Source organism: Lissotriton vulgaris, chromosome 2_1, assembly GCF_964263255.1.
Source record: "Lissotriton vulgaris chromosome 2_1, aLisVul1.2, whole genome shotgun sequence".
NCBI lineage: Eukaryota > Metazoa > Chordata > Amphibia > Caudata > Salamandridae > Lissotriton > Lissotriton vulgaris.
The window spans coordinates 402,148,602-402,166,449 of record NC_141687.1 but is presented as its reverse complement, the minus strand read 5'-3'; the positions used below and the strand labels follow the sequence as shown (position 1 = coordinate 402,166,449).

At 45.6% G+C, this 17,848-nt stretch overlaps 1 protein-coding gene across 1 annotated transcript in view; it reads left to right on the top strand.

Moving 5' to 3' along the window:
- WDR12 (WD repeat domain 12) overlaps positions 1-17,848 on the top strand; it is a 285,666-nt gene that overhangs the window by 143,174 nt on the left and 124,644 nt on the right. The window contains exons 6-7 of the mRNA XM_086955270.1: positions 1,267-1,421; positions 12,081-12,126. Of these exons, the coding sequence (XP_086811396.1) occupies positions 1,267-1,421; positions 12,081-12,126 (201 nt within the window). The remainder of the gene's footprint in view (positions 1-1,266; positions 1,422-12,080; positions 12,127-17,848) is intronic.

Below are 17,848 nucleotides of genomic sequence, written 5' to 3'. Positions count from 1 at the left end.
AAATTATCGCCTTACCAAACGCTGGGGGCCATGTAATGTAGTTCCTATATTCCCAATAGGCTCTGCGCATTGGAATAATATATACTATAGTCTAGACGTAGGACTGAGGTCGACTAGCTCTCTATCGAATATATTAGACTTAATTATGAGTGCCAGCTAGCTCAGAGGTCACTAGAAACTTTCGCGAATTCACAAGAAGGGATTAGTTTCTGACAACTGCATAAACATGACAATTTTGTTTCCCAAGAATAAGAAATCAATCTCTAGAGTCGCAGAAACAAATGATAGCTATTTTACTCATTAAATCACTAGGGGTATAGGGGGAGGGTGATCAGTAAGGCTGCCCCCACTCAATTAACAGTTACTCTCACAAAGCCTTACCAAATCTACTTCATCCGTGTATTATTAGACCAATACATGGGGTATAGTATCTCGTTCTCAATATATATACCCAGGATGTGTGAAATAACACTATTCCTATGGTCAGGATGTGTACATAACTCAACACAATAAAAACACAGGCCAACACATCCTTGAACCAGAAAAAGTGTAGAAAATAGAGTGAGTGCCTCATGGTAGTAACACCCGAGGGGGTTCCCGGCTAACAATCACTGGTTGACCCGCTTCTCATCATTGGTCACTCACTCTATGTGAAGAAACAAAGTGTACACAGACAAAATCAAAAGTGCACACGTGAGAATAGTGACAGAGAAAGACCAGTGAGTACATATAGACACTACTGTAGAATAATGTGTACATGCATAGACCCCCACACAAACAAACAAACAAAAAAAATAAAACCAGGCAAGGTTTTGCTGGCTGCTTATCTTTTATTCTGTTGCTGCAAAACCTCCCATATAAAATTGGTTAATTATATACCATATATATATATATATATATATATATATATATATATATATATATATATATATATATATATCACTGCTCAACCATTTAGCCTTCGAGAGACAAGAGGTAGACATCCACTGCTTGCGGATTTCTCTTCTCCCCAGTAAAATTAAATAAAACAGTAACTTGCTGCTATTTGCCTGCACCGGTGAACATCCAAACATAATCATCTCGGGGCTTACCTCTAGGCTGCAGTGGAACATGTCATTCAGGACCTTACCATTTTCTTCCCAGAACTGCTGAATACTGGGACATGTCTCAAACACATGGATGAATTTAAAGATAAGGAACCCAATATAGAATTATTAGTGTTTTTGACATTTGCTCATGTCTTTTATTCCCCTTGCTTTCCTCCAGACAGCCTCTCGTGCCTGTTGCTCACAGCCTCCATGGACCAAACTATTCTGCTCTGGGAGTGGAACGCGGAGAGAAACAAGGTAAAAGCACTCCACTGTTGCCGTGGCCATGGCGGGAGCGTAGATGCCATTGCAGTGGACGGCTCAGGAACCAAAGTGAGTACTAAGGGAATTTCTTATACCCACCATTTGATTGCTTGCATCTTTAGCCAGGCTGTTTACATGAGATGTCTGGAACGGATATTAAAGAAGTTTCTCTAGGGCAGTGGTTCCCAAACTTTTGACTCCTGAGGACCCCCAATGAGTCACCACTGGAAGCCGGGGATCCCCAAGCAATTTGTATGAGTTAAATTTCAAATATTAAAACAGTAATTCGAAGAAAAAAAACCACATGTGTGCATACTAAACAAATACTCAAAGTACTAAGGATTTTGGGGCCAGATGTACGACCATTTCATTTAGCGCCTCACAATTGGTGACACATGGCAAGTGGCAACTTGCGAGTCGCTAAAAGAAATGTACAACAGTGTGTTTAACACTGTTTGGGAATCCCAATGGGGTCGCAAATTGTGAGGTTCATTAATATTAATGGACCTCTCGCAATTTGCGAGCCCATTGGGAATGCCAGCCCTCCCAGGTATGGTAGCCTGCTGGGCTCTGCAGGCCACCATGTCTGGGACTGCTTTTAAATAAAGAAGTTTTAAAAAGAAAATGCAGCCCATTTACCATGCATTTAAAGAAAAAGGAAATGAAACCTTTTCATTTCATTTTCTATGGGCAGGCAGAGGTCCCTGGGACCACGGCCTGCCCTTAAAAAGTAATTTTGCATGCATTTGCAAAGGGGAAGAGGTCCCCTGAGGACCCCTTCCCATTTGCAAATGCATTACCATCTACTTGAAGTACTTGATGAATAGGTTTTTGCATGCGCAAACGGGTTCGCGAACCCGTTCGCCCATATAAAGATACATCATACATCTGACCCATAGCATTTTATATTGAAGTAATAGCCCCTCTGTCACATGCATTTCATTTGTTTTATAGCATCTCTCATACCATTGTAGGATGCCAGAGCACTATACATCATACACATATAGAGACATTGAATCATACATTTAAATCAGTGTGTATATAAAATGTTTAAAGAGAGCTTAGTCTGGAAAAGCACAAACTCAGGATTCAGAACATAACACGGTGGCTAGCACTGCCTTTAACATTAAACATTTATTTACACCAAAATAAACCTTTTTATCAGCATCAGGATAATGAATAACTGGGGAAAAACATAAGTTACTAACTGGTACCATGCAGTTTGCATGCAGCTCTTTGAAGACAGTTTATAGGTCCCTCTGCTACATTACAATTGTCACTTGTGAAATGCACAGTAACGAAAGAATCTCTGACAAAAGCAGTAACCACGAACCTATGCACATAAAATACTGCGTTTTAAAATACATGTTACTCGTTCTTTGCAGTAGGCACATTAACCCTCTGTGCTACATTAGTGAAGCCAAAGCTACCACTGAACAAAACTCTCCTCACGCTCCAGCAGGGACATTAATCACTGGCATGATCTTGACACTTTTATTGTTGCTGGAAAGCTGCTAATTATACAAGAAACTTTTCTGTGCTTTCAAAACTGTTGCCTACGGACCGCCAGGGAATGTGTCACGGACCCCTGGGGGTCTGTGGACCCCAGTTTGGGAAACACTGCTCTAGGGCATTGAAGTAGCAAAATGTAGCACCCTGTGAATCTTGCACTGCTGCTGCCCATATTGTAATTGATCTCTTTTGTCTTTTGTCTTCGTCGCATCCTTTTTAAACAGGAGAGGAAACAGAGACTCTAATCTCTCCCCTACAACCATTGTGCACCCCTCCTTGGGTGACAAATGTCATATGCTTTCGTAAATTAACTTATCCTGCACTCTAAATTACCTACCAAACACCATCTATGTGAGCACTTATTCCACGCTTCCACCAGCACGTGCTCCAAAGTTTTCCCCCAAAATGAATAATTAATTAGTGTTCCGAGGTATATGGCCTAATTTTTTCTCCATGTGGCATGATCAGTTACCTCTCTTCCAAGCCTCCACATATAAACTATAGCAACTTTTCATTGTGTTGTCAAGCAATTATTTAGCAGTATATGTCGTGGGCATTGTTTAACTATCGTGTCCCAGGGCCTAAGACACAGATTGCACTCAAACTGGATATCCATGATTGCCCTTTCTACATCTGACTCTGCAAAGGCAGTGTGTCAGAAAAGGTAAAGCTTACCTTAGGAGGTGGCAGAGGGTTCGAAAGTTATACCCTTTGATTTGGATAATCCACTCCATAAAGTCACCGTCCAGTCTGAGCTATGTTTCTGAAACACACTCAGGAGGGGTAATAAATAGCATACTATATAGTACATTCAAGCACTGTTGTAATTTAAAATGTATACTTTACTCTCTAGTTTGCTTCAAAATGAGAACTCCAAACTCTAAAGTGCTTTTTCAATCTGCTAATCCTACACGTTCTGGCAAATGCTTTGATTCCACTGTGCTTTTAGATAAACTGTTTACCTCTGAATTCCTCAAACTCTTTGGAGCAAGCCTTCAGATCCTGGAGCAATTTTTAGAGCGGGCGGGGGCAAAGATGGTACCTTCTTAAAAGCATGAAGAATATGTGGGAAATGCTGCCATTAGGAAACAAATTAAGGGCCCCATTATTGTTCATTCCCTATCTAAACTTCCAAGTTTTATGGGGGTTCTTCAGCACTTCTTGCACCCCTGCAGCACCTATTGCCCCCTAGTTCCAGAGTCAATGAGATTAATTATTTTTAAATCTAAGTTGTATTTGGAAAAATGAAAAGTATATGTAATCCACTGCATGTCCTTATAAGGTGGTACAATCCATAGCATCCCAGAGTTCTCAAAACAGTGTCATTGTAGGATTTGTAAAGTATGTCGACCAATGTTCTCTCTCGTTCCCCACTCCTAAATTAAGATCTGATTGTAGATGGCTGCACTTAAAGAATGTTGACTGTTTCTGATATTAAGATTGATCTTTGCTGCACTCATGAGTCCCCAAAAGATTGCCTCTACTTTGATTAATTGTATTGCAATGATCTGCTATACTGTAGTTTAGAATGTCGATATGGCATTTTGTTCCAGGGATCGACCTGCCCTTTGGTTTTTTTTTTTTTTTTTTTTTTAAATTTTTGAAAACCTTTATTGGTGCATCCACAGAAATACAAATACGGGCCCACAACCCTGAGGCCGGCCACGAAAACTGGTTGAGCACAGGTGCAAGCAATATGAAGACGCAATAGTTCGGCAATATCGATAAGCAATTAGTCATCGGTTACACTGGAGAGTACTGGCTATCACGCCTAAGGAGCAATGGAGGTTAATTTTAAAAAATTTTAAAGTCTAGAAATCAATGAAGGATAGGTACAAAGGAGATCTGAGTCCGTACATCAATTCCACATGAGTAGGCAGCAGGAATAATAGCAGCAATTACATGAAACACCCCTTCAGAGTGGCAATACAGTAGAAGAACAAAGCAAACAACAGGAACCACGCTCGTGCCACTCCCAGCGCCGCCCACTCCCAACCATCCCCTATCACAGACCCAGAAAGGAAAACAGTGTGAGAAAGCGCAGAAAAATAAGAAAAAGGCCCATAGAAATTAAAAAGAAATAAAATCTACCCCCCCACCCTACACCAAGCGGAGGCTACGGCCTACCCCCCCCGACAATGTGCCTGTCGCCCCATAAAGAACCCGAAATGCAGTTCAAGGAAAAGAAGAGAAGAAAGGAGAAAAGAAAAAAAAAAATAATAATAAAAATCACTTTGAAATATAGAGAGTGAGACTAGACCGTTCTAATCTGCGACTCTCAAAAACTACAAATGAAGCGGGAGGAGGAGCCATTCCAAACATTCCCAGCCCCCCCTTCAAAAACACAATCCCCACACAGTGTGCGATTATTAAGAAGTAAACATTAACACGAAAGCAGGTAGGGAAGGACATTATAACGTGTGCGACTGAAACCAATGTGTGCCACCTCTAATCCCGGTCCGATCAGCTAAGCAACCGGCAGCACAAGAAGAACCTAGCCCTGACCCGACCTCGGGCAGATCTCAAAATGAAGCACATAAAGAAGGCCCGCCCCCATCAAGACAAAGAACCAACATGGCCGCATAGCAAAGGAGAGTAAAACAGTTACACATAGCGACAATTGAACGTCACCAGTAAGTCCTTTGTCCGTAGCAATAAAGTTCCGCAGGCCATCGGGGAAAGGTGGAGTCTCCGGAGCGCAGGATGAAGGCAACAATAAGAAATCCGCCGGGGGGGCCAGTTGTTGCGAGTCCCGGGCATGAGGCTGCAACACTGTTGCAAGCGGCAGAGTAAGAAGTCCCGGAGACAAGGGAAACAAAGTCTCACAGGTCAATTCACTGGTCGGCCGGTGGCAGGCGTCCGTAAAGGCAGAGGCAACCACGTCTCCCCCGCCAGGAAAGTAAGGCACTGCTTCCCCCGTAGGTTCAGATGAGGATAGACCCAGAAGTGGCTGGCCCTCCACAATACGATCCCTCCGTAGATCAGCCGCCATTGTGTCGAAGCACTCACCCAGCGCTCGAAAACCCACACGCATTTCAGTCCTCAATTCAGTGAGAACGGCCAGGATAGATCCGTAGGAGAGCGGCGGCAGGAGCCTCTCGCGGTCATGTTCCCGGAGAGGAACGAGCAAACTGGACCCCAGTGCTCGGTGGGCTACGTATCCAGTAGACTGGGACGGGTGTTCGCCCCCAGTCTCTGAGGCAATGGCGCACATCCTGATGGTCGAGACACAGGGCAAGGTGGAAGGCGAGAGCAGCGCAAACTGTCCACAGCACAGGGCTGCAAGCCCGTAAAATCGATAAAAGTTGTGCGGCCGAAACTGAGGACTGCAGTGCCACAAGCCGCCTCACCGAGCCATGGGAGCAGGCATTCAACGCATTCCCAACATGGCCGTGTGTCCCTTCTTCTCGCCACCCGTCTCAAACAAAGACGCGTAGCTTGCAGGGCGCCTTGAGGGGTGATGGAGCACAGGGCGCCGATCACGGCGTACCACAGCAGGCAGTACTTCCAAGAGCCCGACTCGAGAGGAAATAGCCACCCCCTCAGCGGCAACGGATCGCGGGCAGGACGGCCGCTCCTCAGCCTACCAGGCTCGGGGACGGTCGGCGGCGTCGTCCCAGGGCTCAAAGTCTCCGGTCAATTATCTTCGGCCGCCGGGTGAGCTGAGAGGCGCGGGAACGATGATACAAGTCTGCACAACGTAGCGCTCATTCCGCCGCCAAATAGGACAGGATAGGAATCGGGATACCGGTGCGGAGGATAGGTAGCTGCCGGAGCCGGGAGCCTACACGTCTTCACCCGTCGCCATCTTGGCTCCTCCCCCTGCCCTTTGGTTTTTAAGTACTTGATTACTTACCAGTATTGTCCTTCATTTCATGCACTATCTTTGCATTACGGTTAGGCTGTCCAGTTTTAGGTTTAAACCTATAATAACTGATAAAAACCCACTGAAAGAGAAATAGCTCTCGCCAGTGAAAACTTATAAACACTGAAAAAACACCTGCACAACCACAAACTACATGCAATTTAAAGAAAGGAAAAAGAGAATGAAAGAGGAATTTCTTTTCTTCCCGAAGAGCGCTATACAATGTAACTTTGTTATACAAGCTAGCAGTAAAAGTCTGGGGTAACATTATTCTGCTTGAGTTTTGTTGTTTAGGGAGGTCACTAAAATATAGTTTTGTCTTACTTTAGTTTTTTTCATTTTTGTGGTCTTTGGTCTAAAGATGCAGGGTTTAGAATTATGGTTTAGGTCTTGTTTAATTATTTTATAAACTGTAGAGAATCAGGAACTATCAAAATCATAGTTGATGTTTTGGCTGTTTTTGATTCTTTCACTGATAGGTAAAATCCAACATAAGATCCAGACATTTCTGGACTGGGAAGCTCCAGAAACCCAGACCCAAGTCAGGGCATTCCTTGGCTTGACTGGGTATTGCAGGAGGTTACTGGACAGTGAGATGTCAATAGGCTTCTGGCCCTCTGAAGGATAGAATCTGCTTTTCCCCAGTCGCGAAAGCTCCAGAATATCCCAAGCTGATCATTTTGCAGACAGATGCCTCTGATCATGGGATAGGTGCAGTTCTAGCCCGAACAAATGATGAAGGACATGACCAACCTGTTGCTTTCTTAAGCAGGAGACTTCTCCCCAGACAGCAGCGTTGAAGTGCCATAGAGCGGTAAGCCTTTGCTGTGGTCTGGGCCACAAAGAAGTTGAGTCCATACCGGTTTGCCACTTACTACTTAGTTCAGACAGACCACAGCCCTTTCAGATGTCTACAACAGATGTGAAAGGTGAAAACCCCAAACTGCTAAGGCGGCCCATATCCCTACAGGGAATGGATTTTCCAGTGGAACACAGACCAGGGATTTCCCATGCCATTGCAGATACCCTTTCCAGGTTCTTCCACTTAGAAGATGGAGAATCTCCAGGGGAAGGTTTGTTATATCTCCTTTTGTTTAAGGATTGTGTGAGAAAGTGCTTCTTTTGACATGGTTAGTCCCCCACCTTTTGCCTGGAAAATGATGTGGTTTTGATTGTAGTGCGCTGGGTCCTTGCTAACCAGGTCCCTTATGCCAGTGCTTCTTACCAAAAACTGTTCCACATTTGGCAATTTTACCCCCCTGTATGTTTTAGTAAATGGTACCCTTGGTACCTAGCGCATGGGAACTGAAGATAGTCCTCTAGGGAGTACATCGGTGCGAAACTCAACAACTTTAGTTCCCCAGCATCATGATGGCTTCTCTGAACCCAGGAGTGATTGGTACTAAACAACTCCTCTTAAGAAACCCACACTGATGCCACACTGATGTTTTCAGAGGTGCTCCCTGAAAACGGACCAACCCCTGTGTGGTCTCTGACTAGCTTTAGGCAGTCTGTCCCCACCAGACATGTTGCTGGCCCCTTAGTGGAGAGCCTTTGCTCTTGGTGGCCAGAAACAAAAGCACATCCTGGGTGTAGGTGTCACACCTCCTCCCCCAGCATGGGCACAGTGCTCGAGAGAGAAGCTTCAAAGGCCTGCCTGCCGCCTTTGTAATGCAACCCCAACCTCTGCTGCTAGCTGCAGATGGCAGCCCCCGGTTCAAGTGGAAAAACTTAGGAGGAATAGGAGGTATGCCACCCTTCGCCAACTCCACCCCTCAGGTGCAGGAGGCGAAGTAAAGCACATTTTTCGGTGCGCACCATCTTGAAGTTTGTGGGACTTATACAATCCGGTCTAGGGCTATGCCCCCTCCAACAGGAGGGCGGCATAATAGTGGGTGTTGCCACCCCAGTTAAGGAACCCTGCTACATCCCTGTAAATGCCCCAAGTATGTAGGTGGTCCCCCAGACTCTGAAACCACATCCTGACGACCTAAGACAAGAGGATGAAGAGGATGCTGTGCAGAGAAGAATGAAGACAACCACTGACTTGGCCCCAGCCCTACCGGGCTGTCTGCTGCTTCGAAGATCCTGCAAAGAAAATGAAACCTGCCCTGCAACCAGTGACCTTTAAAACCCGTGGGAGAACTGCCTGCCTTTGTAAAAGACCAGAACTCCATAGGACAGAGGACCTGTCCCCAAGTAACCAAGACAAAGGACTCTGGTGCCCTCTTGAACCGTGATCCTGACCACTCTGCATCCGATGCCTCTGGCCTGAGTCCAAGTGGCCACTGGTCCAGAAAAGGTTCCTAAGCGATCCAGGGTCTAAGTCTAGCATTGGCTGACTCCTGGACTCCACGACGACGCCTGCAGTGTGAATCCAAAGGCTCCCCCCAACCCCGACCAGCACCAGTAAGAGAAACCCGACGTCAATGGTCTTTCCTGCACCCGAAGCCCCTGGACCTTTCGGAGCTCAACTGACGTTGTCCCTGCGAGCCAAAGCATCCCAACTTACCTCTGCTGTTGGTGGTCTTCATATAGCCTCGGGTACTATGCCTACAGCCTATTTTGAAAACAAAGTTCCTCCATTCACTTGCATTGGGCGCTCAACACCGTATTTGCACCCTGCTCTGTGCCGGTGGTGGTGTATGTTTTGTGCTGCTTTGTGGTCCCCTGTGCTTGCCTAAACCTCCTAAGCTCAAACCCAGCAGCCGCGTCACCTACCTGCAAGCAGCGTGCCTTCAAGGACCCCAGTCTCCATTAGTTAAAATTGGCTCCTAACACCAGATTTGACCACTGCACCACAAGCGGTGCAGCCGTGTGCAGTGTTGGTTTTTACCTGAACTACCCTACACCCTGAAGACTGGGACTAAGTTGTGTACTTAACTGCAAAAGCGCATTATTGTTTTCCTCCTATAGGTTAACATTGAAAGATTGAAAGTTGCAGTGTGCCCACTTTTGAAACTGTAAAGTATTTTTATTTAAAAACGTATGTGCTTCTACGAAAGTTTTGTTGTCTTAGTAAATAAATATGCCAAAGTACTATTTTTATAAATTGGTATATTTATTGAGTGGGTCTCCGATTTATTGCCACGGGTGCACAACAAATGCATTAACACAACCCTCTGATAAGCTAACTACTCGCCCACACTACCACAAAATAGAGCATTTGGGCTATCTATTTAGCCTCTATACAGTCTCTCAAGATCCACTGGACTCACTATACACTATACCTCTTGTTCGTATAGTACATGGTGAGCCAGGTACTCACAAGGTTGAAGTCTTGAATTACAAGCTAAATTATATAGCAGCCCAGTGGGTTGTGAAATGGCTTGCGGAATACACTAATCTGAGCCAGAATTGATAAAGGCTTGCGTGACAGAAGAAGACCTTATAAAAATGTTGATAGAAACATTTACATAGAAAAATACAATTGGATTACCAAGAGCCGCTGTGTATAGCTGGAGCAGATGCCTGAAAAGTATAGGGACAGAGATACTGTTTTTGAATGATCCTATCCAAAGCCTATCTGAACTAAGTGGCCAGAAGTGGGTCCCTTTCACACTGAGTCACTGGAACCAAGCTATACCTGGCTGATTAGCATTAACTAGGGGGACCCAGTCCTGGGTTGCTTGTACCCTAGTTCAGGGAGGCCTGGCAGTTCAGGGTGGACTGTTGCTATTGGAATAGGGTCAAGACTGATTTACATACGGCTGGGTCCAAACTGAGGTGGCGTGGTGTGCAAAGGAACGATGAACTGGGATGCGACCCAAGTAGTTACCATGGGCTGAGAATAATTCTAAGATTCAATCCATAATTTTTTTGTATACTTTAGCGTGTCAACCAAAATAAGAAGCAGAAAGATAAGACAGTATGTTTTTTAGAAGAAGGCTCTTCTCCTTCTCATGTCAAATCCTACTCTTTTGCTCGCAAATAATTGCAGAGTTCACAGTCTGAGGCTGTATTGAGATGTTTTCTAAAATGAAGTCCTGGGGGTGTATTATACATTGTTCCATGGGGACGCAACACCCTTGCGCCTGCTTTTGTCACCCCCCCCCACTGGAACAATGGTATTACAGAAGGGACCAGCGAAGCTTGTGTGGCTCCTTCTGTTATATGGACAGCCCTATCATGAGAGGACTTTCACTCGTTTGCATGCGGGCATGGCCCCACGCAAATGAGTAGATCACTTTGCCCCTATGCCTTATTACCGGACCAGGCGCAGAGGCCAACATGCCCTTAGGAGAGGTGCCACACTTTGTGTGCCTCCTAAAGGAAGCCCACAGACAAACCCACTCTGGCCCCCCAGACATTCCCCTGCAAGTGTGTAAAGTCACATTCACTGCACCTGCCTACAAAGGGATCTCTAATCCTTCTTAAAAGTGGAGGCAGATCGCACCTTCACAGAGGAACATGTTGCAGCTTTTAATCAGCTGCTCTGTATTTCACTCGAATGTGCTGCCCCCAGGGCAGTTAGAGTTTGTGGCTGCCCTGAGTGCAGCACATTCATTGTAATACAGCGTACTTTCCTTGTTTGTGCCTGCTGCACCTTTTTGAAAGGTGGGCTGTAACCAAACCGGAAAAGTGTGCCATATGTATAATACGGCCTCTTGTGTCCATAATGTGAAGAGGTGAACTAACAGACTGCCAGGCATAGTACAATGGTAATTTCTTATGAGTGGCACAACTTGATAGGAGCGAAGGCTCGGAAGCCAGGGCCCTTTCCCATAGCTAAGACCAATTGCTTAATATTGTTCTTGTAGGCAGTCGGGCCGGAGTGGCCAACCAAAAGAAGTCCTGGCAGATATGCTCAGACTTCTCCCCCACTCCCTTTGTCTTCTCATACAGTCTCTTTCCATTCATTCATACTGTCAATCTCCTCTCTCACTTCTGGTTTCTGATTGCTTTCTCTCTACCTACCTCTTCCCTACTTCTTTTTCTCGCTCTCTTGAGGCCTTCCCATTCCTGCTGCAGTTTACCTCAGGGAGCTGGGGAAAGTGACGGAGACACCCGGAACACCCCTGGGCTTTTAGAATTTCCCCAAGGGCTATAGGACACCAGCAGAGAAATGCACAGTGGAATGAGTCCTGTCCAGCCCTATTGCCAGCCATTGGCACCTAAGGTTCTGTGCCCACTGAACAGCATGGTTCTCTGTATCGACTGCAAGTAAGATCTGTCATTGGCATAGGAAGAAGCAATGCTTGTACATATAGTTCTCCGCTAGGATTTGTGTGCCCTCATCCTTTGCCATAGCCTTTTGGGTTATGTTGTGTTAATGTTGCATGATGGCGGGTGAATGTAGTTGTGGCTTTGACTCAGATACAGTTTTATGCAAATGTCTTTTGTTTCTCTAGTTCTGCAGTGGGTCTTGGGACAAAATGTTGAAGATCTGGTCTGCAGGTAAGCATCCCTACACTTACTCTTGAATCTACTTATAAGAAATGCCTTGTTGTATCCAAGTGTATTGCTCTTTTTGCAGTACTGAAACTAATATTCCATGATGAAGCAAGCCCAGTTTAATTTGTTTGAGTTCTGCCCATAGGATGTGAGCTGGTTCTAATACTAAGTCAGTACAATGTGGCACCTGTTCGCTTTTGTTAGTGAGTCCTGGATGATGCATAAAATCCAAATCAACAGTGCCTGACGTATCCTATATTGTAGCCCTTATATCTCATGGAAAGGACTTTACCATACTGAAAGCCCAGCAGATTGCTATTTTTACACAGGAAGATTTTTTTTGTTTAACCCCTTGCATGCTGATGACGGCCCCCAGCCGTCATGCACTACGGTGCTCGTGTGCTGATGACGGCTGGGGGCCGTCATAAACCCGCCGACTCGCGATTCTGCCACACAGGCGCAGATTCGCGGACGCATGGAAGGGGTTAAATATAAAATGAACATCTTTCTAAAGTTGGTTTGAATGCTAAATAATATGCCTAGATACTTGGTGTAGTTAACATATGAAAAATGAATTATTCTTGCTTAGTTTTGGAAAGTGCATTAACGGCTGCAGGGTTTGGCCTTGCATCTCGTGGTACTCTTAAGCTGCTTCTGCCGACTCAACTTTCTGGTACTAAGGATTTCTTTGAGGAAACCAAACCGGTATGGTCAGAACCAGTTAACGAGTAATACTGATTTGTATACATCTTTAGTGAAAAATTATTCTTTTAATGTGTGTAATCAGGGTATGGGCAAAAAGTAGGTAGGGAAGTTATCTAATTCTTGTGATGATAATCTTTTGAAAGAAGAAAAGAATGATTAGTTTTTAGGGAATTCACTTTGCAATTTAAGAGTTATTTGCTCTTCTCAGCTCATTGACCAGCTTGGCTGAGGTGACGGCTACTATAATGGTGACCTTCCAGGACAGTGTAATGGGTCAGCCTTGTGCATTGGCTGAAAAAGAGCCCATCAGTTTCCATTACCAAGAAGAATGTTTCATTGATGGGAGGCATCTTTTCTAAAGCATTCTAAAACATTTATATTCTAGGAATTTGTGAACAATGCCTGAGACGGATGCATGCAAAGGAAGCAATAATAAGTAATAACAGCCATATTTTCTTTCATGGAGGAAAATAGTAAGCAGGTTTAGCCAAGTAAAGGAACTGGGTAGTCCAGTTCAGCAAAGGCAGTTGATGGGCTGGTTGCAGAATGTTGTCTGACAAACTAGAAAAACTTGATCTGACCAGTATGGAATCCTGCTGTGTGGCTTTGAGGAAACAGGCGTTTTGCAGGTTTCACTCCTGTCTATCTACTGCTAGGTACTGGTAGATAGCTCTGAAATGCCCTGAGCCCGCTTAACTCATGAATAATGTAGGCGGGTATACTTTTTGGGGTTTTGAGAACCTTCCTCCGATATTTGTTCTCCTCTATTTGTAACTGGTTGGTGCTTACAAAACCCCAAACTTCAGACCCATATACCACTTTTGAGCAACAAATTGAGTTATACAAGTTCATAACCTGTTCCGGAGACCACCGACCCAACCTGCGTCCGTAGTTCATTATGGCCCCAGTCAAGGCCACTAGTTTGGAACATCACTCTTCAATTAAAAGTTTAAAATGTAAATGCCCATCAAATAACAAGCCAAGGTAGGAAAAGGTCTGTATCTGCCCTATTTTATGTGTTCCTATTTTCTAGGTGAACTTTTTACAGGGTTTGGTTCCAGCCAACATGACGTAGGACTTGGTCAGGTTAGCCGATAGAGCTAGGGTGTCCATAAAACTAACAAACCCGTCTATCAGGCGCTGGAGTCCCTTAGGGGTGCGGGCTAAAAGAACCGCATCATCTGCATACAGCAGAACTGGAACAGGACGGGAACCTACTCTAGGGGAGTCTACTTTTAATTTGCCTAGCGCCTGATCTAAATTATTAATGTATAAAGAAAACAAAAGCGGGGCCAGGATGCATCCCGATCTAACCCCACTAGTGCAGAGAAAAGGTGCTGTGGTGCCCGCTTCTAAATTAAAACGCACATTAGAAGAGGTGTTCCAGTGCAATGCTCTCAGGATGTTTACCAGACCCTGATCAACCCTTAATATGGTCATCAGATCCCACAGCTTCTCTCTATTAACATGATTAAAGGCTGCAGTGAGATCCATAAAGCCTAGGTATACTGCCTCATTACTAGCTAAGGTGTATTTAGCTACCAGTAGATAAAGGTTCAAGCACTGATCCGTCGTTGATCTCCCTGCCCTGAACCCATACTGGGTATCAGTAATGATTTGGTGTTCATCGGCCCAATCCATTAGGTGAGTTAGGACCACTCGGCCCAAAACTTTAGCTGTCACGTTGATCAATGATATGGGGCGGTAGCACTGGGGGTTGTCCCTGTGGCCTTTTTTTATAAAATGGGGCCTATTGTGGCTGATGACCAAGAACGCGGGAGGCCGGTTGTGACAGCCGCGTTTATCACCCTTGTCAGAATGGGAGCCCACAGCTCTACCTTACTTAGGTAAACATTTGGTGGGATGCCATCCGGTCCTGGCTCTTTATTTTGTGTTAAGCCCTGAATGCCCTCTACAATTTCCTCCAGTGTGAATTCGGTCGAGGCAACCCACCTACAGCCCTTCCCATCGTCCTGATTGTTCTCAGCCGTGTGGTTATATAAATCTTTGAAATGATCATACCACTGTTCTGGCAGAATGGTTGTACCAATTTCTGGGGCGTTGGTGTCCTGGAAGCATGGGTTATTTATTATTTTCCAGAACGCAGTTGTGGCCCTTCTATCTGCTGCATCCCTTAAATCGTCCCAAGCTTGAGATTGGAGGGAGGATTTCCTACTATTAATCGCCTTTTTATATGCAGTCCTACACTCTGCAATTCGTAACTTGTCCCATGGAACTGTTTTCAGGCAAATATTTAAATCTTTCTGGGCCCGCGAACAATCTTTGACGAACCATCTGGGGGAGGTATTTGGTCTCCCATGCGTGGTGGTCTTTAGTAGCCCATCTATCAGGTGCGCCACGGCCTTAAATGCTTTTACCACGGCGGGTCCCTCCACGGAAAGGTCAAGGCACACCCCAATCACTTCTTTACCTTTCTCCGTGAGGGATTTATAGAAAGCATCCCCATCCACTTTTGACCATCTGAGTCGTCTCCCCTGGTCCATTACCCTCTCAATACTATCTGCCACTACACCTCTCCTTGCACTTCTAGGGGACAGGTTTTTTATCTCCAGAACTAGATGGTTATGATCACTAAATATGCTCCATTCAATCTCCGCCCCTCTTATCTAGTCCTTAAATAGACTGGAGACCACTACATAATCTATAAAGGACCAGCACCCTCTACCCTTAAATGTTGGATTAACCTCATCTCTACTCCTAAAACCACAAGATCGATAGTACGTTCTAGTGCATGGCTTTTCAGAACCCTACCTAGTTCCCTCCCTTCACTCGAGTGCTCAAAGTGCGGGCCTTCCTCCACCGTGCAGCGAGACCAATCTTCATTAACAGGTCTTAGGTTAGGGCACAAGTGACGATTAAAATCGCCCACTAAAACCACAAGCGGGGACACCGCTCCCTTCCTCAAGGCCATCCCTGCATCTAATCTGTCATCTAATTCCCCTATAGTGGATCCCTTCACCTTAACTGCTACTGCATTATACAGATTAATCAAGATCAAGTTTAGCCCATTTGTGTGAAGCCCAAGAGCTTGCATATTTGTGGTCCAATTTAAATTGGTCCACACTCCTTCCAACTGCAGATTCACAAATATACATAATCGTCCCATAGCTCTTCCCGAGGCTGACTTCTGTGCAGGCACAGAGAAACACTTGTACCCCGCTAGATGAAAGGGACTGCAGTCTACCGCCCAGGTTTCCTGCAGACAGATTACCTGGAACCTGGTGATATACTGCCTCCATTCCTGGTTGTCAAAATTAGCTGACAAACCAGCTATATTCCAGGATACCAGTTTAACCCCCTTCTGCATTTGACTCTCTTTGGGATGAGGTGTGACTAGATTGTTATCATTTGTCCTTTCATCATGAAGTTCCTCTTTGGACCTGGGCATATTAGATGAATTCTCTAGTCGCTGAGGGTGCCGAAAGGTGTAATCCAGCCCGAATACATCCTCACTCCCTGGTAACCTGGCCAGCCGCCCGAAGGATTTCCTGAAACAGGGGAAACTGTGGCGGGATCAGCAAGGGTTCTGCCCGAGGGCCGACGACATGGCTATTGATCACATTCTGTGCGGGGGTGTAAGGTAGAATTACAGTCTGGGGGACATTGAGGGAGCAATCCTTTTCCTGGGGACGGTTCTTGGGAAGGGCTCTGACGCATTTCAGTCAATCCAACTCCTCTAAGGACATAAGGGCATTGAATCTGTTCCTCAGGCTCAATGCTCCTTGGTTTCTGAGGGAAACATATGGCATTAGGTGGTAGTGACCCTTCCCGCCAAGGGGGCTTTCACTTTTGCTTCGGTGTACAGGGCCTTGACCCAAGCTCGATGTTCCCTTTGGGTAAATATAGCCTAGGGGCAAAGGTCTAATATTACTTCGTTGGCTCACCGACCCCCGACTTAGTATATAATCGACTGCTCTGTGATCCCTAAATTTTACCACCACGCAGTCACCGGTGACATCCTTATGCATGTGCCCCACCCAGCTCACCCTCCGGACAAACAGAATTTCCCCCTGTACATTCCCTGATAGCGTCCTATTCATATTCAGCCAGTGCCTAATCTTATTCTTAAGCTCATCATAAGCTTCTGTGCAGTCTGGCTTCAGCTCCGGGACCCCTGTTAGTATAATTTCGTATGGGGCCTCCTCTGGGGGTAAATTTATACAGGGTAGTGGATTGGTAGTCGCCTTAGGGGGTGGCTCATTCGGTTTGCACGGGAGTGGTAATTCTAAGGAGGGCTGCTTGTGGACTAGGACATGTGGAAGACTTGTTGGCGGGGCAAGAATTGTTTCACCTGTACTTAGGGTGTCTCCATTCGGAGCACTACTGGTATGTAGCTGATTAAGGGCAGTGATGGACACATAGTATTGACAGTTTGCCCAGCTAGGTGTTTACTGGGTTGTACGCCGGGCGGGTTTATGATATTAGTCTCGGGGACATTATAGTTCACAAATGATGGTGGAGGCATGGTGCTACCCACGCCCACCCCCCTTGTCTTCACCAGGGTTACCACTTTGTCTAACCGACTCCTGATTAATTTCATCTGGGTATTAATGAGCTGCTCAAAATGGTTCTGCAGGTCACAGATTATTTGGGATACCCAGCTCGGGGGTACTTGCGGGACAGAAATGGTTTTGCCCCTCTTCTGCCTTAATTTTCCTAGTGTTGGTCCCCTTTTTCTTCGCAGTTTGTGCCTTTCTCCCCACTCTAGGTGTCTCTAGGTCGTTGTTGTTCGCCAACTGAGCGCATGGAATATCTGTGGCTGTAGACACTAAAAAGATGTTTGGGGGGTTACAGCTATATCGATCTCGGTCTCCGGGGACAGAGGGGTGAGATCAATTTACAGGGTTAATGACAGGCGCCTCTCAGTATGCTCAATTTCACTAGCTACCGCAGCGATAGCCTTTCGTAACATTCTGTCAATTGCGGTAGGCTGTGCAGATGTAGGTAGGGAGGGTACCCTTTTGATTTATTCGCAGATTGGGGATTATGTGGAGTGATG